Source organism: Arvicanthis niloticus, chromosome 20 (genome assembly GCF_011762505.2).
Source record: "Arvicanthis niloticus isolate mArvNil1 chromosome 20, mArvNil1.pat.X, whole genome shotgun sequence".
Taxonomy (NCBI): Eukaryota; Metazoa; Chordata; class Mammalia; order Rodentia; family Muridae; genus Arvicanthis; species Arvicanthis niloticus.
The window spans coordinates 6,245,498-6,265,955 of NC_047677.1; the positions used below are offsets into that span (position 1 = coordinate 6,245,498).

General features: G+C 39.6%; 1 protein-coding gene across 2 annotated transcripts in view; it reads left to right on the forward strand.

Moving 5' to 3' along the window:
- Gopc (golgi associated PDZ and coiled-coil motif containing) overlaps positions 1-19,977 on the forward strand; it is a 36,375-nt gene extending 16,398 nt beyond the window's left edge. Inside the window, exons 2-9 of one of the 2 annotated variants that reach the window (XM_034524471.2) lie at positions 3,635-3,799; positions 5,189-5,212; positions 7,783-7,958; positions 9,090-9,255; positions 11,953-12,048; positions 13,586-13,750; positions 15,845-16,025; positions 18,322-19,977. In XM_034524471.2, the coding sequence (XP_034380362.1) occupies positions 3,635-3,799; positions 5,189-5,212; positions 7,783-7,958; positions 9,090-9,255; positions 11,953-12,048; positions 13,586-13,750; positions 15,845-16,025; positions 18,322-18,452 (1,104 nt within the window). In that variant the 3' untranslated portion in view covers positions 18,453-19,977. The remainder of the gene's footprint in view (positions 1-3,634; positions 3,800-5,188; positions 5,213-7,782; positions 7,959-9,089; positions 9,256-11,952; positions 12,049-13,585; positions 13,751-15,844; positions 16,026-18,321) is intronic. The other variant, XM_034524472.2, reaches the window with a different exon arrangement.
- The last annotated feature ends 481 nt before the right edge of the window (positions 19,978-20,458 follow it).

The window sequence follows — 20,458 nt, forward strand, 5'->3', positions numbered from 1 at the left end:
AACAACTGGCAGAGTTTTCCTCTGACCTCCTTCCACATAACCGTACCCTCTGATACTACTAATAAGCAAAATAAAAACTAAAAATTTCTTCTCTGGCAGAAGCAACTTTAGGAAGAAAGATTCTCATCTGTATCACATTTCCATGTTATAGCCCATTATTGTGGGGCAGTCATAACAGCAGGAGCTTGAGGTAGCTGGTCATACTGCATCCACAGTCAAGTAGCAGTTCTCTGCTTGCTTGTTTCGTTTTATACTCTAAGCTCCTCTACCCAGAGAATGGTTCTACTTACAATTATGATGGTCCTCCCACATGAATTAACATAATCAAGATCACTCATACACACATACATCTCACCCAGGTAATTTTAAATTCTGTCAAGTTAGCAATTAACACTAACCATCACATGTGACAGTAGTTTTGTCATTACACATTCTGATTTGATGTCCTTGCACAGTATCTTTTTCTCTTTTCTCTCTTCAACCGTCCCTGACAAGTCATTTCCCAAGCCCATGTCCTTGGCATTCTCCATGGAGCTCTGTGTTAGGGTATTAATGCATGTATATCTGCTCCTAGTCCCAGTGCAAACCTCAGCTTTGTATTTCTTTCTTTCTGGTGTTCTTACGAGACAGTTCTTGTTCAGGTAATACTGTAATTTACAACCAAGATCAGCATACCTAAGACCTGTCTTCTTTCCTCCTAAGTAAGCTCTTATCTTAATCTTAACCATTTGCATCAATGGCTTCACTTCGGAAAGGTTTTTGCTTTGATTTACACTTTATTTTTGAATGTATTGCACAATGCTGCAAGTCTTCCTAATAATGTTTCTAACATTATAAAATTCTTTATTTCCATTTTTAAAATTATCGTGGCAGCCAATCGCTGTTCCTGTAAATTGACTCCTTGGAGCTAAGCTAATTCTGTATGAACTACATATATTTGTTTTTTTCTGTGACAGTATAGTTCTCTGGCCTTTTAGTTTTTAAATTGAAAGTTAAAGTTTGAAATTCTTTTGAGTTGAATAGAAAAGTGCAGGCGCTTGGGCAGAGCAAACATGATGGCCGTGTGCAGTTGACATTGGTAAAACAATGTCAGCTGTGCAGAAATGGAACGCTTCGGTGGAATGAGTAAGCAAGCCGTCTTGAGGGGCTTTTCTGCCATAACTGAAAACTTGCAGTCAGCTTCGATGCTTAAGCGCACTGTGATCTCAGCACTTGGCCCTTAAAACAATTGCTACACAGTACAAAGGGTAATTTTCTGACAAAAAAAAAAAAAAAAAAAAAAACAGCCACAGTTCCCTAAAATGAGGTTTGAGCTGCTATATGAGGTCATGTAACTGAATGTGAGGTTCCCAAAATATTGGAGAACAGTAAAAACGGCTTCTGAATGTGCAGCAACCAAAAATTAATTCAAAACCAAACACATTGAATCCAAGGTGTTCTGGCAGTGCCTGCCCTTGGATCACACAGCCTCATAGCAGCCTTGATTCTGATTCCACATGCAGTTTACACTGAGCACACGGTTGCAACACACAGTCCTGATGATAGAAGCATGCAGGCCAAGATGCAGGTTAGGAGTGATATGTTCTTTAGCATGGAAAACTCACATTAGTATATCCCTGGTTTGATTGTGTTGGATTGTTAGAGCTCAGAAATTGCTGTTTGAGTTTCTGACTTTAGTTTCCTTTAAAAAAAAAAATGTTGAGCCAAGGAGATAGTTCAACAGGTGAAAAGCACTTGCTGTAAGCCTCACAACTTTTGAGTTTAGATCTCTTGAACCAATGTAACATAGTGGTGTGTGTCTATGGAGTGAGATGTGAGGCAGAGGCAGGAGAATTCCTCAGAGGCTCAAGGGTAGATACCCTGGAATATGCAATGCAGCAGCAAGCAAGAGACACTACCTCAAGGTCAAGGGGAGGAGGACTAACATCCAAGGTTGTCCTCTGACCTCCACACACAGGTTGCAGTGCTCACACAGATATTTACATATACACAAATAAACGGATAAGTATTATGGAGGCTGAAAAGATGGCTCAGTATTTAAGAACACTTGCAGCTCTCTCAGATGACCCAGGCTCAGTTCCTAGCACCACTTCAGGTAGCTCATAACGAACTGTAATTCCAGCTCCCAGGAATCCAGTACCTTCTGGCTTCATCAGGTATTTGCGTACACATGACATATACACATCTAGACCACACACATAAATGAAAATCTTAAAAATAATAATAATTATTATTGATTTTTTTTTATCATTAAATGAATTTTGGCTTAGGAAAGAATTTCCAACAACTTCTGAAATAGTCCTAAGCATATTTCTGCGTGCAGAACCTTAGTCTCTGCATCGACAGTTACCAAATCAATTATGGAAAATGTTGAAGGTGCTCTACCTAAGATTTGGCCAACCTTGTGACAAACATGTTGTCATCTATGAAGTTCACAGTTGAGAACCATGAAAAAAAAACCAACCTTGTGTTTTTTTAAGTATGTTTACCATTTTGTGTTGGGCTGCATTCATAGCTGTCCTCAACCACACGGGGCCCATGGACTCCTAGTTACGCTTAAGTATACTACCTGTGCCTTAAATATTACCCTCAGCCAAGAATTATGTAAAAATTAATAAGTATACCTGGTTATGCAAATTATTCTTGATCTTTAATGATAAATCATAATGATTGTTTTAAAATAAATTTATTATTTATTAGGAAGAGTGTATTTATTTTCTATAACTATGTGACAGGTTGTGTAAACATTCAGTGAAAAGGGTTGTAAGAAAGAGAAGTGGAGGGCAGGCATAAGCTCATGATAAATACATGCTTTAGGAAAATGTCTTGATATGACATAGTGCCATATGCAGGGACTATACACAATGAAATGTAAAGAAAACCAGGCAGGTGGTGTAGTTCCGTTGATAGAGGAATTGCCCAAGCGTACATGAGGACCAGGATTCAGTCCCTAGGCACTCATAAATAGAGCATGGACACATACCTCCAATCTGAGCACCCAGGGAGTGGAGGCAGAAGGATCAGTAGTTCGGGGGCCATCCTCACTACATAGCCAGTTCAAGGCAGCTTGGACTAGAAACTATTTGCATGAGTGAGTTTTGCTAGTGGGAAAAGTTAAGAAGTCTAATGCAGGCTGATAGTTTCTGGGTTGAAGACAGAACCTCACTAACGTATTCATGTTAGTAAACCACCATAATACATACTGTCTGAACCAGCAGATGAACTTGTGTCCCACACTTCTGTAATTTAAAAGCTTTGAAGATAAAGATGAGACAGCTTTGAAAGGCTTTGTTAATGTAAGCCATGTAAAGTGGAAGTAACCTGTGTTAGTGGAAGACACTTAGAGTAGGGTTCTCTGCCCACTTACGTTTTCCCTCTTGGTTTCTGGTCAGTTTAACTTTAATTACATTTTTATTTACTTATTTGTGTGTGCACATGATCCTGAGGATCAGAGGCGTGGCAGCATGTGCTTTTACCCTCCGAACATCTGTCTCGACAGTCTTCCTTGTTAGTTTAGATGGACAATTTGGTGTGCTAACAGTCAGTGTTTAGGTTTTCATCTCAAGGATTATCTGTTGTTTCTTGAATAATAAAGAAAATTAAGAACCCTTGATGTTTTCTATTGCTTTATAAGGCACAGTTGGTGGATCTGCGATCTGAATTGACAGAAACTCAAGCAGAGAAAGTTGTCCTGGAGAAAGAAGTCCACGACCAGCTCTTACAGCTGCACTCCACTCAGCTTCAGCTTCATGCCAAAACCGGACCAAGTGTTGACTCTGGTGCCATTAAGGCAAAATTGGTAAGTAAAGCAGGATGTGAATGTGTGTGTTGGAGGATAGAGAGGTGATTTCTAATAGAGTTACAATTATAAAATGTGTTTATGGGGAGAATTCAGGCCATAGAAAGTTTATGGTCATATACACCACTAGCCTCTGATAAGATCAGTACCCACCTGATAGAAGAGAAAAATACTCTAGTTTCAAATACGTGTGTAAGTATATTTAAAGGTTATTAAAGATAAGTTTTTGTTCTGCTGTCTGTTGGAGTTAAATTTAGCTGCTGTAGCAGAAATCCTTAGTAGCATTGAGATTGTTCTCGAATAGTCTTGTTGGTTCTTCCTCAACTAACCCTGAGACAGTCATCTCAACACTGGTGCAACCACTCTATGTGTACTAGGAGTTGAGGTTCTTGTTTGGTTGTGTTCTGCCATTTTTAGCAGATGAGTTCCAGCCTTGGGATTTCCTCATGTATGTGTCTAGTTAGGAGTAGGAAGAATCTAAAGAGGGATACAAAACTTCTTCACTGTGTTAGCCTTTGTAAACAAGGTTCAGTGACTAAATCTCCTTAGTAATTTTGTCAGCCCCTCGCTCTGTGTTAGTCCATACATCTGGGTAGGTTGGAGTGCTGATAATACAGAGAAAGGGACAGTGTAGTTAGGTGCTGCCATGTTTCTTAGCTCTCAGTACGGTGTAAGCGTTACTGCTGCACTATTCTGTCGTCTCCACATTGTGAGGTCCCTCTCACTAGCCATAACCATCTTAATTAGAACTGTCTGTTTACGTAGAAAAAAACATTGTAAGACTTGTTTCAGTCCCACCTATGGATTCAGTGTACTCTGTGTGCCGGACATTTGGCTAAATATGTGAAGTCAGCAATAAGAAAGATAAAGCTTAGGAGAGATAGACCATGAGACAGCATGGAGTGTAAGACATGTTTAAGTTTTACTTAGTTGCTCTTAATTTTGTTTGAATGCTTTCATGTACTGATTCATTGGACTCTGCTTCAGCATTTATCTTCTCCTGAGGACCTCACAAACTGAAGGCCATGAATCTGTGTTCACAGACATTCCATAAGTTCTGTTGACTCTAGAGAACCCTGACTAAGACAAGCTATGTGATTAACATTGAGAAACATTTTACATTTTCACTAGAAAAGAATTCCTTAACTTTTCATTGATGCTATAGAGAAATAAATATTGGGCCAATTGTATTGACTAATTTTAACTTTAAAACTTTTAGTGTAATATTATTATAACTGTTGTTTATAGATTTGAAAGTATATTTATGCTAATGAGCTTTACCCAACTGATACTCAATATGAGGGAATTTTCCTTGTAATGATAATACCACTAGACAATTTGTTTGTTCGATGGTTTTCTAATTATAAAACTTTTTTCTTGTATCTGAAGTCTGTCCACTCTGTGGAGGATCTGGTAAGTCTGTCGTTTCTCTTGCCTTAATGTGTCCTGCTGAAATGCTCTGATGTTTTATGTATTAGCTGTTGTCACACTTTGTATTTGGTAGTGATGTTAATGCCAGTTTTCAGGGTTCAGATAGCTGAAAATGGGGTGCCCGTTGTGCTTTCCTCACTGCATGTGCCTAAAGACTTACTTTTCATTTGTGACTTACAGCCATTGTTTGCAGAGCCCATCAATTCTGACAACTTCTGGGACTTGTAACGTGCTCCCATGTATACTTTGGCAAACATACCCACATGGGGTTATTGGGGATGTAGTAAACAGACCTGGGTTTTGCCCCTTCAAGTTTCTATTTGAACTTGTTCCCATTAATAGAGTGTGCATGCATATTCACTCATCCATTGCATGTGTTAGGACCTCTTGGTAGGTGTGAAAATGATGGTATAGTCTTAAAAACACTGGGTTTTAAATGTTTTATCAGAAAGTATTTTAGACAATAACAATATATAAATTCTTTGTGTATTTCCCATTATCCTAGGCTAATCAAATTCCAGTTGACTTAGGACTCTACCACTTCTGAAGATACATCAGTCTGAAACTTGAAATAAACTTGCTTATTACCTAATACAAAAAAGTTAACCAGGAAACAAACTTACAAATTATCTTTAAATCTTAAAGTAATTCTCATCAGTTGCCTTAATCATATTTGTGTTTGCATATTTTTATTTAGAGATTTACTATGTGTACACTGTTCTATATGCATAAATGCCTGCATTCCAGAAGAGAGGACACCAGATCTCATTATAAATGGTTATGAGCCACCATGTGGGGTGCTGAGAATTGAACTTAGCACCTCTGGAAGAGCATCCAGCACTCTTAACCTCTGAGCCATCTCTCCAGCCCAACATTTTTTTCATGGGAGACTGTCCTTGAACTCACAGAGATCTGCCTGCCTCTGTCCCCTAAGTAGTAGGGTTAAAGGTGTGTGGATCCCTATGGCTGGCTGGCTTCATGAGTTGTAAGTTTCAATGACTGTCAGATTCTTTAAGAGTCTGAATTATTAAAAAAAAAAAAAAAAAGTGGTGGCCTCATAAGCATCTGAGATTTCATTAGCTAGCTCAATACAGTAATATTTCTATACCTGTACACCAAAGAAATTGTGGTCTTCAGGCTGGGAATGAAGCTCAGTTAATAAAGTTGCTAGTATGGATAGAGCCCATGAAATGTGTGTGAAAATATAACCATATTTTTCTAAGTTATGGATTTCTGTAGGTCAGTAAGTCAGCAAGAGCATCCCGATCAGGATAAATGCTAGTGTGATGTGTTTGGTTGATTTTGATTCAGAACTAACACCTGTGAGGCTTCTAGTCCACTCTCAGAAGAGGTGCGCTTGGCCACACCTAGTGTGTATATGATTTGGAATTTGCTTTTCTTTGGGCAAGACTTTGTGCCTTCCATTTTGCACTCTTGCTTTGACTTGATGCTGCCCGTTTGATACTTGAATCCTGAACCCATGGTCTGTGAGCATAAACACACTATGTAAACTCAGGGAAAACTGAACATTAATTCTTGTGAACTTAGAGTAAAAACTTAATGGTGATGATTGTGGGAGTGTGTCCTCTAATACTGTAGATTCACATAGAAGGCTTCTTTTATGAGAGCTGAAAATGGATGACTATTTTACATCATAGGCGGCAAAAGGAAGATGGTCTCCCTTAAAATCTAGCTCTAACATAGTACCTGCAGGTTCTCCACACGGCTGAACAGTGTTTCTGAGAGGTTAGAATGGGACAGTGAGGTAGGCCAGTGTGTAAATGCTAACCTGCAACTCTGTGTGTAGCCAAGGTGACTAGGAACGTAGCATCCTTCCCACTTCAGCCTCCTGCTGCCACGTGTGGCTTATCATTTTTATAGAACTCTGGTTTCTTCAGCCATTTTTAGAAAGTAGTCTCAGTGTCCTGCTTAAAGAAGATTGTTCTTGCTTCTCTCAATGTCAGTAACCATTGTGGCATGCAGCTATCCAAAGGAAGGTCAAAGACATTGTTTTTAAAGAAGGAAATTCAGCTGGCCATTGTTTTCTATATCTCTAATCCTAGCACATGAGAGATAGATGCAAGATTGCAGGTTCAGGGCTAGCCTGAGCTATATATATAATGAGTTCCAGGCCAGCCTGAACCAAGGCTTTATCGGAAAAAAAAAAAAAAAAAAAAACCAAAGAATTATCATCTAAAGAGATGGCTTAGCAGTTAAGAGCACTTGCTGTCCTTCCAAAGGACCGAGCTCCCCATCAGCCTGCTCACAGCCACCTGTAACTGCAGCTCCCAGGGACCCAGTCTGTTCTCTGGCTTCTGTGGACAGACCACACACATGTGGTACACACTCAGACTCAGAGACAGATACACATACACACACACAAACACACAAATAAAACAAACGGCTAGATCCATTGTGTCCCAGCCCTGGTTCCCATGTTTTCATTGTTTGTATTACATGCTGTGCTTATGTGTATTTTTAAGGAGCATAGTCTCCTGACTGTAGAATCATAAAGACATTGTCATAAAATTATGTTCTTAAAATTGCAATAGGAAAGAGAGCTTGAAGCAAATAAAACAGAAAAGGTAAAAGAAGCTCGACTGGAAGCTGAGGTGAAGCTGCTGAGGAAGGAGAACGAGGCTCTTCGCAGGCACATCGCCGTGCTCCAGGCCGAAGTCTACGGGGCGAGGTTGGCTGCCAAGTACTTGGATAAGGAGCTGGCCGGCAGGTGCGTAAAAATGGCTCTGCTTGACTCAGCTTTTACAAGTGAAACGTTTTCACCCTTATTTTTATGCATACCTATAGGTTAACATCGTTGGCTTAATGTCAGCAGCATTGTTTAGAGCAGATATGTTTATCCACACGTACAAACTGATACTAACTTACAGTGAGATGCCTGAAACTCTGCAGAGCAGCGCCTTTCTGTTATTTCTTGCCTTGACTCTGCAACAGGCGATGCTCATGTGGTCAACAGTGAGGAATTCTTTGGTCTTTTCTGGCCCCCTTTTCTGGCTTTAATCTTATTAGGTGACATAGTCACAAACTTTGATGATGTGCTAGTATCAAACCATTTTATATTCATTTTAATATTCTATTAAAAACTGAGATGAAGAAAAGATTTTTTAAATTATTTTTAGATTTTTAAATTTTACATGTGCAAGTATTTTGCCTGTGTGTTGTATATACAGCTTGGGTGTTCCGTGCCTTGGGTGTCAGGGGACTGGGTGAGATCCCCAGAAACAAGAGTTACAGATGGTTGTGAGTAATCATGTGGGTGCTGGGAACGGAACCGTGTCCTCCTCAGGAGCGTCAAGTGCGCCTAAGCACTGAGCCATCTCTCCAGCCCTGAAGCAAGTACCTTTTATCATTTTGAAATACAAATTTTTTGATGATTTTTTTTACTTAAATAATCACTTTATAAAAATAAACTATCATTAAAAGAAATGTTTTAATGTGGTCGGTGTTATCTAACTGCTTCTATTTAATAGTGCACTGAATTCAGTTATATAAGAGATAAAATATGTTGCCATTAATCTCAAACAATTGTTTTCTTAGGTATATTTAAATTAAGTATATAATTAAAGGAGTTCTCATTTATTTATTTTAAAAAATGTTTAGCTTTTTTTCCCCTAAAAGATATCTGTCTCTTTCAGTTTATCTGTACAAATTTGAGAGACATTGGGAAGTACCTAAGTCTACAGAGTGAGTTCCAGGACAGCCAGGGCTATACAGAGAAACCCTGTCTCGGAAAAAAAAAAAAAAAAAAAAAAAAATCAGCAGCTATTTAAGCTAGTAATTCTTTTGAATCATCTCAAATATATAAGGTTAATCTAAACTACTCTCTTTTCCTCATGTGAAGGGTCCAACAAATACAACTGCTGGGACGGGATATGAAGGGGCCTGCTCACGATAAGCTCTGGAACCAGTTAGAAGCTGAAATACACTTGCATCGCCACAAAACAGTCATCAGAGCCTGCAGAGGGCGCAACGACTTGAAGCGGCCCATGCAAGCACCCCCAGGCCATGTATGTCCCCCTCCCACTCTGCCTCCTCCTGGCTTGATCTCCTCTCCTCTGTTCTCTTTCCTTCTATTAGTGTTTGAACCTTTAATTAATGAGGGAAAAGGGAGTTTGGCTTAATTACAGGTTACATACTTAAGAGGTTCAGTTACCCAAAAGAATTTTTTTTTTCAGACTTTTCTAAGAGTGGTGTTTCTTCAAACAGCCCTACCCAGCAAACACAGATTGCTGTACTTTAGATCATATCTCAAAGTTTTCCTCTATCATGACTGAGCGTGCTTAAATTTATGATAAACTTATCTGTGATAAGTTATATCTGGGAGAAGTTTTCAAAGGAATTTTTGGTACCCACCCCCAAACACAGATTCTGAAATAACATTTACATTTATTTGGCCTTCAATTAGGATAGAATTTTTAAAAATCTGTATTCAGTTTTCCATTCCATAGCCACCATTGTAAAGGAGCTTTGGTAAATGCTCATTAGGTAATACAGACTTTAACCATAGTAGTTTACTATAAGAAGCTGACTTTTCCCCAGTGGTTCACGTATTCACGTATTTTAATATCAGATACACATGGCCTTTATGTTAATTACTGTTGTTCTGTTGCTGTGGTAAAGCACTGTGTTCATGGCAACTTAGAAAGGGAAGCATTTGATTGGCTTGTTCACAGTTTAAGAAGATTAGTCTGTGAGCACCATGATGGAGAGGACGAGGGTGGACAGGCAGGCATGGCACCGAGACAGTAGCTAAGAGCTTGCGTCCTGGCCTACAGACAGCAAGCAGAGAGAGGCAAGGCCACACCTCCCAATCCTTCCTTCATAGTCTACCAGCTGGGAACCAAACATTCAAATACATGAGCCATTCTCATTCAAACCACCGCAGCTTTAAATAGCACAGTAATGCGTTGCCTCCACAGAAGTTATTATAAGAAGAATGATAGCACATAGTGAAGAACAGGGTCACGGTGCATAGATATGTCACTGTCTTCCAGAGCCCGACGCTCCCTATTAACTTTGAGGTCTGGTAGGTCTGAGAAACAGGCTAGGAGGGGGACACAGTAGTTGGTATGGCAGCATATCAGAGTGACAAAGCATATTCAGATAGCTTTGTGACAGCAGCTAACTAGTCAGCCAGAAGATCAGAGTTATTTTACATTCACTATAGGGGTCTTACATTAATTTGGTAGTTATGAGCCTTTTAAATAAAATAGTGAACACAGTCATGTGGTGATGTGCCCAGCTGCCTCCGTCAGAAGGGTAGTGGTGATCCAAGGAGACAATGAGAAAAGCCTGGGAAGTAACATTGGGAAGGAAGGGCAGCATGGAGAGCATTCCATTGAGGGCGCTTGACTGAGCTAAGTTCTTCACAACTAACAGTTAAGGAGAAGATGAAAGCTTTGCTTTGGCTAAGCCAAGTGTACTTTGGCTTTTACTAATAAAGGAAGTACAGGAAAATGAAGGTCTGTAGGAGAAAAGATGGCATCAGTTCTAGACAGGCAGTGTTTGAGGTTTGGGTGTGACATAAAAAAATCCATCCAATTGGGTGTATGAATGGAATTCAGGAAAGAAGTCTTGAGTTGCAGAAATATTAGGCAAGCTGTATTCTTTGGTGTCATTGAAATGATGGAAGTCAGTAGCCAAGGAAAGCATGCACAAACTAACCAGGAATAGGAGGCAAGGAGGAGACTCAGTGTGGAGGAAGAGAGTTCACAAAGAAAGACTCCTGGTACGGTCAGCTTAGATCACCTGAGAAAGTAGGTAAGAACAACAGAGGAACAGAGTGAGCTTCACAGGGTGTTTATTGTCCCCTGTCAACCTTTTGCAGGATTCTAGTACAGTTGACTAAAAAGTGTTCATTGGATTCAGCAATATTTTTACATGTGACCATAAAGAAAATTTCAGGCTTGGGACAAAGTCTTAACCACAGTAAAGTAATGTGGGAGACAAGGACGCATGTGTGAAGGACAGAAGATAGTGACTAAAAAGACAGGGGAAGATGAGAGGATGCTGAGTGGAGTCCTCTCTTTGTTTGGTTTACTTTGGGTTTGGGGATTTGGTTTGTCAGAGTTTTAAAATTGGAAGATGCTTAGAATATATTTATTTGCTGAGTTGAAAAGGAGTTTAGTAGAAAGAAAAAGATCAAAGATACCAGAGGGAACTGAGTGGGGTCAGTGCAAGTGCAGAGTGTTTGCTTAGCATGCAAAACAATCTTAGGTTTGAACTAAAAATAAAAAAGGTGAGGAAGGTCAAAGAAAGAACAATTAATGGAATAAGGTACTTTATTTAGCAGGTAGATTGTAGAACACTAGGGAATAAAAAGTAATTAATGTTCAGGCCGATAAAAAATTGTCAGTTCTGAAAATCATTTAACATTTATAGAAATCTCTAAAGATATTTTCTAGTGAAGATACATGGTTACTACTTTATTCCTTGAAAATACTTATTTATTAATAGATTCCTGGTAATCTTATAATGTCTTATTGTGTATATATATATATGTGTGTGTGTGTGTGTGTGTGTGTGTATTTACAAAAGGTGAAAAAATCATCTCTAAATTTTACTCTATTAGCATTTTAATTGATGTAGTGTATATCTGTACCAGGAGATTAATAATGTTTCTAAAGGCAAGTTAGTAACATGCGTTCTGCTTGCTTTGCTATTTATTTAAATAATACTATTTTTTTCTTTTTCCCTGCAATAAGGATCAAGACTCTCTGAAGAAAAGCCAGGGAGTTGGTCCAATTAGGAAAGTCCTCCTCCTTAAGGAAGATCACGAAGGCCTGGGCATTTCTATCACAGTAAGAAGTAGTGCTTCTGTCTCCTTATGGCGCTTGTCTGGTGGGAACTGGCTCCTTTGTTGGGCATCATCTGGAGGAACAAAGTGTCTGGATATAGCTCAAAATAACTGAATTTTTCAAAATTTAAGCAGCAGTACTTTTGCATAAAACCTTTTGTGTATAAAGAAAGCTTATAATTTAGTGTCCCTTTGGGAAGTGTAGTTTAACATTTCAATACAACTGGGAGCAGACAATAACACGATACAAAGATATGCATGCAGGCAAAACACCTATATATAAAATAAAATAAAACCTTTAAAGTAGAAATAACATACATAAGCTGTATAAAGTGACAGCAACCAATTATTGTATTTCTTCATTTCAATATTACATTTTTTTACATTTCAGAAATTGGTACTTCTCTTGCAAACTTATCTTCATTAAAGCTAGATGTGATGATGACACATACCTTTAATTCTAGCACTTGGGAAGCAGAGCCAGGTGGATATCTGTGAGTTCAAGGCCACTGGTCTACATACTGAGTTCCAAAACAGGCAGAGCTACATAGAAAGACCCTGTCTCCAAAAAAAAAAAAAAAAAAAAATCCTGGTTGTACATAAAGTATTGGTCTTATTATACATATTTTAGTCACTCTTCTATTGTTCTATTGCTCTGAAGAGACACCATGACCAAGGCAACTCTTAAGAAAGAAAACATTTAGCTGGGGCTGACTTATAGTTTCAAAGGTTTAGTCCATTATCGTGACATGCATGGCACTACATCATTAGCTGAGACCTGTGTCCTCATCTGAAGGCCAAGAGAGGGAAAAACACTGGGCCTGGCTTGAGCTTTCAAAAACTCAGAGCCCACTTCTGGTAACACACTACTCTGACAGAGGCCACACCTGCAGATCCTTCTCATCATTTCAAACAGTTCCATTCCCTGGGGATTAAGCATTCAATAGATGAGCCTATGGGGCCGTTCTTATTCAAACCACTACAATACATAACAATTTAGACTTAACAAAAGTGCTTTGGAAGGGACCACAAGATGGCTCAAAGTGCTGTGGAACTCTAGTATATAACTTGTTTTTATTGTTTAAGAAATGAAGCTACTGTAGTTGTTTTAGGCTCTTTTAGTTTTAGGGTCTATAATGATTTTAGAAAACCCTATGATCTTAGTCATTGTACTCAGAGGTGCCTCTTTGGTAGTGAGTACAATTTCCCCCCATTCTTACAAAGACTCTCTGTTTATTGTGATGATTTTTTTTTTTTTTTTTTTTTTTTTTTTGATTTGGTTTGGTTTGGTTTGGTTTGGTTTGGTTTGGTTTTTCTAGACAGGGTTTCTCTGTGTAGCCCTGGCTGTCCTGGAACTCACTCTGTAGACCAGGCTGATCTCCAACTCAGAAATTCACCTGCCTTGGCCTCCTGAGTGCTAGAATCAAAGGCATGCACTACCACTGCCTGGCTGTGATGAATTTTTAAGATGTTTTGTGTGTAAGATGATTTGCAATCATTTTATAAAATATAAAGTAACTTACTTCCTTTGGTATCGCCAGGGTGGGAAGGAGCATGGTGTTCCCATTCTCATCTCTGAGATCCATCCAGGCCAGCCTGCCGACAGATGTGGAGGGCTGCACGTTGGAGATGCTATTCTGGCAGTAAATGGAGTCAACTTAAGGGACACAAAGCATAAAGAAGCTGTAACCATACTTTCCCAGCAGGTGATTTCTCTTTATATCGTTAAAACTGATATCGAACTTGTTTCTATTCTTTGAAGGTTATAGATGTTATTTGATCATATTTGCTGAAAAGTTACATTCACTCCTTCCTATAGCAGGAGAACTGGGTGAATGGCAGCTGTGGTACAGGAGCTGCAGGTAGTCAGTGTGGAGTGTTGAAGAAACCAGAGCCGGCCTGTAGCACATTCCTCAAGAGTAGTCGCTGCAGCAGAGGACTGCCGGAAGATGCACTTAACCCTCAAGAGACTGGAGGACCCAGGGAGTTTAGAGATCTGGTTGGGTGGGGGTCAGGGGTGGGGACATCCTCATGGAGACAAGGGGCGGGGAGGAGATATGGGATGTGGAACAGTCGGAGGGTAGACAGGGAGGGAGTAAAATCTGGAGTGTAAAAAATAAATAAATAAAAGATTAAAAAAACCCAACTTATTGCTCAAGTACAGAATTATAAACCATTTAAGTTAAAAAAGTCTCCAAGTTATAACTGTCATTTACTGAGACTACAATCACCACATCCTAGCTTTGTGTTTATGACTCTGAAAATTATAGCCTGTCTTTTCTAGAAAGAAAGTCTGCTGGTCTAAGTCACTGTCTTCGATGCCCCTTGAGCTTGATCTCACTTTGGGCCTTTCGCTAGACCTTCTTTTTCCTCAGGCTCCTCTCCATCCCTGCAGTTCTTTCAGACAGGAACAGTTATGGGTCAGAGCCTTTGACTGTGGGATGGCAACCCCCTTCCTCACTTGATGCCCTGTCTTTTTGCTGGAAGTGGGCCCTACAAGTTCCCTCTTCCCACTGTAGGGCATTTCATCTAAGGCCCCTCCCTTTGAGTCCTAAGAGTCTCTCACCTCCCAGGTCTCTGGTACATTCTAGAGGGTAGCCCCAACCTCCTGCCTCCCAAGGTTGCCTGTTTCCGTTCTTTCTGCTGGCCTCAGGACTTCAGTCCTTTTTCCCCACCCAATACCACATCATGTTCACTCTTCCCCAACCCAGTCCACTTTCCCTCCCAGGTGCCTCCCTCCCCACTTGTGATTGCTTTCTTCTCCTTCCCAAGTGGGACTGAGGCATCCTCACATGGGCCCTTCAGCTTGTTGACCTTTTTGAGTTCTGTAGACTGTATGTTGGGTATTGTGTACTTTGTTTTGTTTTGGTTTTTTTGTTTGGTTGGTTGTTTTTTTTGTTTTGTTTTTTGTTTTTTGGGTTTTTTTTTTTTTTTTTTTTTTTTTTTGGTTAATATCTACCGATTAGTACATACCACACATGTCCTTTTGGGTCTGAGTTACCTCACCCAGGATAATATTTTCTAGTTCCATCCATTTGCCTGCAAAACTCAGGATGTCCTCATTCTTAATAGCTGAGTAGCATTCCATTGTGTAGATGAACCACATTTCCTGTGTCCATTTTCTGTTGTGGGACATCTTGGTTGTTTCCAGCTTCTGGCTATCACAGACAAGGCTGCATGAGCATAGTGGAGCTAACAGTAAAAGTATTACATCTAGCCTAGTGTAGTGAAAGGAATAAAGAATGTCCGGCCACAGCAGTGTCTTTGTCCTTGCTCGGGCTCTAGGGAAAGCTGCCTCTTCTCGTCCCTGCTCATCAAGGCTTCTCACTTTTAAAAAGAGACAAATGGGATGCTCTGCAGAGAGGAAAAAAAGCTATGATTTTTATACAATAAATATAGTAGTTACTGTTATTCCTAAATAAATACCTTTAATAACACTGTTGTCAGTAAAAAGAAATTTATTTTTAAACACTTTGTAATCCCTTCTCTTAAGAGGTGGAGGCAGGGAGATGAGGGGCTGAAGCTCATGCTTGGCTATGTGCGGGTTCAAGGCTAGCCTGGTCTCCTCAGACCTGTCTGAGTGGATGCCTTGATCAGTCGAAGGAACTTCTTTGTAGAGATCCATGAAGTGGTCTGGCCCATGCGGCCTCCCTTTTCTGCACCTCTTAAGAGTCTAGAATTTCCTGCCTGACTGAAAAGGAGCAGTACCTGCCCTCTCCTGCTCTCAGTGCCTGTTCCTAAAGCCTGGGGATTCTGTTGTGATCACAGTGACTTGACTTTCTGTGTCCATCCTGTTTTAGAGAGGAGAGATTGAGTTTGAAGTAGTCTACGTGGCTCCTGAAGTGGATTCTGATGATGAAAATGTAGAGTATGAAGATGAGAGTGGACACCGCTACCGTCTGTATCTTGACGAGTTAGAAGGCAGTGGTAATTCTGGTGCTAGTTGCAAAGACAGCAGTGGCGAAATGAAAGTGTTACAAGGTAAAAATTACTCCAAATTTTATTATGAATGTATTGATTATTAATAGTCTTTTTTCCTTTGGTTTTTAGAGACAGGGACTAGGCTGGCCTTGAACTTGGAGATTTGCCTGTCTCTGCCTCTGCCTCGTAAGTGCTGGGATTAAAGGTATACACAGCCGTCACCACCACCTGGCTTACTAATAATATTTTAATGTAAAAGCCTCAGTGTTCTTCAGTAACGTTAAATGATATAGAACAAAAGTCCTGCAATTTTACTGTGTTCCACTGGTTTACATGTTCTCTAGTTAATATTTGCTAAGATGCTTGAAAAACAAAGAAGACTCAAATTTTCTATACTCTGAAACAAAACCCAACATCCCTTTAAAGTACAGACGTCTTAATGAAGACTCTTCTCTCATATCACGAGGAGTTATAGTATAGGAACTGTGGGTTAGTGGTTAAATTGATGTCTGTGATCATTACCCAGATTATAATATAGGACCCTCAAGATTTTTAATTTGGTACTTATAAAAGTACCAAATTCCTTTGGGTAGAGCAATGTTTTTCAAGTTATCATAGGTGACTGGGAGTCACTGGGACCTTTTGAGAGGCTGTGGGGTGAGGAGCGTTTCCTGGTAATACCATGATGAAACAGTACCAGCTTATTTTTAGATAAAATTGGCATTTGGGGATAAAGCTATAAAACTTAATACTTTATTATTAAATGTTAAATTTTAAATACATTGCTTATTTTGGTTTTTTTTTGTTTTTGTTTTGTTTTGTTTTTTTTTTGAGATAGGATCCCACTGTATAGCCTGGGCTGGCTTTGAATTTACAAATCTTCCTGCCTCAGTCCCAAGTGCTGCCTTCACAGGCATACATCACGGGCCCTGCCCACTCTTTCATCCTTATGTTTTCAGTGTTCTTTGCCTACGCCCCAATGCCAGTTGATTGTGTACATTTTGTTTTATTCTTCCACTTGATGAGATACAAGCACGTGTATGTCACTGACCCAGCACACTGCACAAAGCACGTGTATGTCAGAAAATAAATAGCAAGCAGCACTCAGAAGTCAGAGGTAGATGAAACTGAGTTTGAGGCTAGCATGGTCTACAAAGTGAGTTCCGGGACAGCCAGAACTACACAGTGAGATTCTGTCTCAGATGAGGGGGGAGGATAGGGGGGTGGGTTATTGTCACATTTTTGTCAGAACCCTATAGTGTTGAGCTGCTCTCCCATGGCCCCATTGTCATTTTACTGTCGTGGGTATTAAAAAGCCTGTTCCAAGATGGTGGTGGGGCGGCAGGGGTGGGGCAGGGGTGAGGAGCACAAACCTTTAATCCTAGCATTAAGGAGGCAGTGGCAGGTGGATCTCTGCTCAAGGCCAGCCTGGTCTACAGAGTGAGTTGCAGGACAGCCACGGCTACACAGAGAAACCCTTTCTGGAAAACAAACAAACAAAAAATTCCTTACTTTTTTTTTTAATAGCTGAGGTTAGAGAAATTTTCTTACCTATGTAAACTGCAAACACTTAAAACATGAAGTATAACTCAGCAAAAAAGCATGTCATGCAGCATATTACTATTAAGTGAGTCAGACAAGGAAACATTTATTTTTGGTAGGTTTGAGGTCTTCCTAGGACTCCTCGGCTGGCCAGGAACTCACTGAGTAGACCATGCTGTCCTTGAACACGGGATCTTCCTGCCTCAGCTGCCCAAACGTTGAAATGACACACATGTACCCCCACACATGGCTAGAATACAGCTATTGATGACTGTTTAATACAGCTCTTCCTAAGCTTACTTAATGGGCTTCACAGTCAATCGTATTCACCTACAACCCTGTCAGATGTTAGGTAAATGAACCATCATTTATTTTAATATTTAGCTAAACATTATCTTGCTAGTGGATTGTTTAGTAGTCAACTAGCATATAGTTCAATGAACTAAAGTTAAAACAATATGGAAGCAAAATTTTAAAGTTAAAATATTTGTATTTCAGTAGATAATTGTATAAATACAGTTGGATTTTTATAACCTAGTATGTCAGCCCTAAATTTTTTTAGAAAACTGGATAGATTTATTTCACAACTTCCAGGTAGCTTCAATAGCTAATCCTTTAAACATGTATATGATGTTTTCTATCTGCTATAACCTGAAGGAATTCCTATGAGCACTATTAATTTGATCAGAGCAGTGTTAGTTTGCCTTATATCACTGCTAATAATTTCATTGAACATTTTTTCTTAGTAAAATTGTAAAACTTAGATATATTTTCAGCCAGAAATATGTGGTGTTTCTTCTGTTCTTGTTCCCAGGGTATAACAAGAAGACAGTGAGAGATGCACATGAGAATGGGGACGTGGGGGCTTCGGGTGAGAGCCCTCTGGACGACACTGCTGCGAGAGCGGCTCATCTGCACAGCCTGCATCAGAAGAAGGCCTACTAATCTATCCCAGATACACTGCTTGTCAGACTCGTGGAATGTGGGGCACTAGAGAAGATGGTGACAAAGACTGCACAAGATCAGGGAGGCTGTGTGTTGCCTAGAGAAAGGCGGGAACCTCAGGGCTTCATGTGAACAATTCTAAGTGCATAAACCCCTGTTGTCTGTGGTATACCTTAATTAGCTATTGCATGGAAGGCAATTTTGAGTTTCCTGGAATCTAAGCACCAAAGCATGTGTTTCCCAAAGGGATATTACTAGGCTCTTACAGGCCAAGTGGATGCTGTTTCATTTGGCTCCTTTTCCTATTTAACAGGACCGTGCTAACTGGAATTTTCTAAGTACCCTTTAAATACAGCAGAGTAAATGATACCATATATTCCCTAAGGATAACTGTGGAATTTCAGATGACAGAACTTGACTCAGTGAATTGCAAAAATCTAGGTTGACATTTTTGCTTAACTGAAAATTTTGTTTCAGGTTTTTTTTTTAAGTGTATTGTACATTCCTGATGTCTAAATTAATTACTATCTAAATCATTATGATGAGTTCATTCTCCAGTTTACTCAACTGCAGTACAAAATGGTTTTCTTTAGGCAATCCTGCATCAATCAGTGCTGCTCTAGAAATGGTTTGAGAAGAGTTACTGTGCATTTGACTTTGGATTTTTAAAGGAAACGCAGACGAGTGGAAAATGCCTGTCTTCAATTATGTTGATCTGTGTGCATGGTATTGGAGCATTACACTGTTAGTGTTTAGTCCCAAGGGTTAATCATCTGGAATCCACATGTTTGAGTTGTTCCCAGGCTTTGCCTTGTGATATCAGGAACATTATTATGTCATGAAATACATTGTATTCAAACAGCAGTGGCTTTAAGTACCTGACTTGCCAATCATTCAAAAAGCCGGGGGGTCAAGGTGGGCAAGTTGAGGTAAAGACATTTCGATACATTGAGCTTATTGATTTTCATATCAGTATATGTTTGACTTAAAGCAATACTCGTGTGCAGACTCTGTAAGTGTATTAGTTCTCTTGTATCAGAACTAAGCACAAAGGACCTGCTCCCTTCTTTCCTGACCATTGCACCCTGCTGGGCAAAGTCAAAATACTGTATTTAAAGAGGTGTGAGTTTTGCTAAGTCACTGTTTTAAAGGGTTTATACCTAAGGGAATCTTAAGTGGAAAAGCCTACACATATAGGGCTTTTACAATAGCAGTATCTTCTGTCTTGGTATGCTTGTTTTTCCCAGATGCATTATATATTTGTTCAAAGTTAAATCTATAAATTGTATATACTTTATTTTGTGATTTTGCTATTTATAAATTTACTTTTTAACTGTTGCTCATTTCTGGTCTATGGGTGGTTTCATTCTTCATAGAATCACCATGGTAACTGGTAACTAGAAGTGCACTTCGTATGTATATTGTTACTGATGCTGAGATACCTTGTAGTGTAACATTGCCTGTAAACAAGGTTAGTATTGTACAAACGAATAAACACATTACATATTACTGTTTGCTCCTAACAGGCTAGGCCTCTTAAAAGAAAAATTGTTTTTCCTCATGTATTCCTCCCACTCCAAACACATACCCCAATGCATGACTTGGGACCTTCAAAGTAGGTGGTAGCCAGTGTATTTATTTAAGAAAAAAATATCCATGGTAACAGATCTGAAAACATTTTTGCTCTGACCTGAAGCCATGTTGTGCTTATATGCTTTCAACCTTGCCTGGGAATGACCATGGCCATTTTCTTTTCCCTTTTCTTCAGAGATTATATGCCTTCTATAGTATGACTGAATCACTAGGAAATGTAAGCTGTAACCCTTTGAGTTTTTTTCAAGATCTTCACAGCAAATGTGGAAGCACAATTTGTGCATTGGCTATGAGGGACTGTGTGGGATGGGTACCGAATATATTTAGGAAGAGTAGTTTATGGTTCTGCAGGTCAGTCTTTACAGCTCTGCTTTCTGGTTTGGAAGCATATGAGAACACAGTGGCTGCTCTGA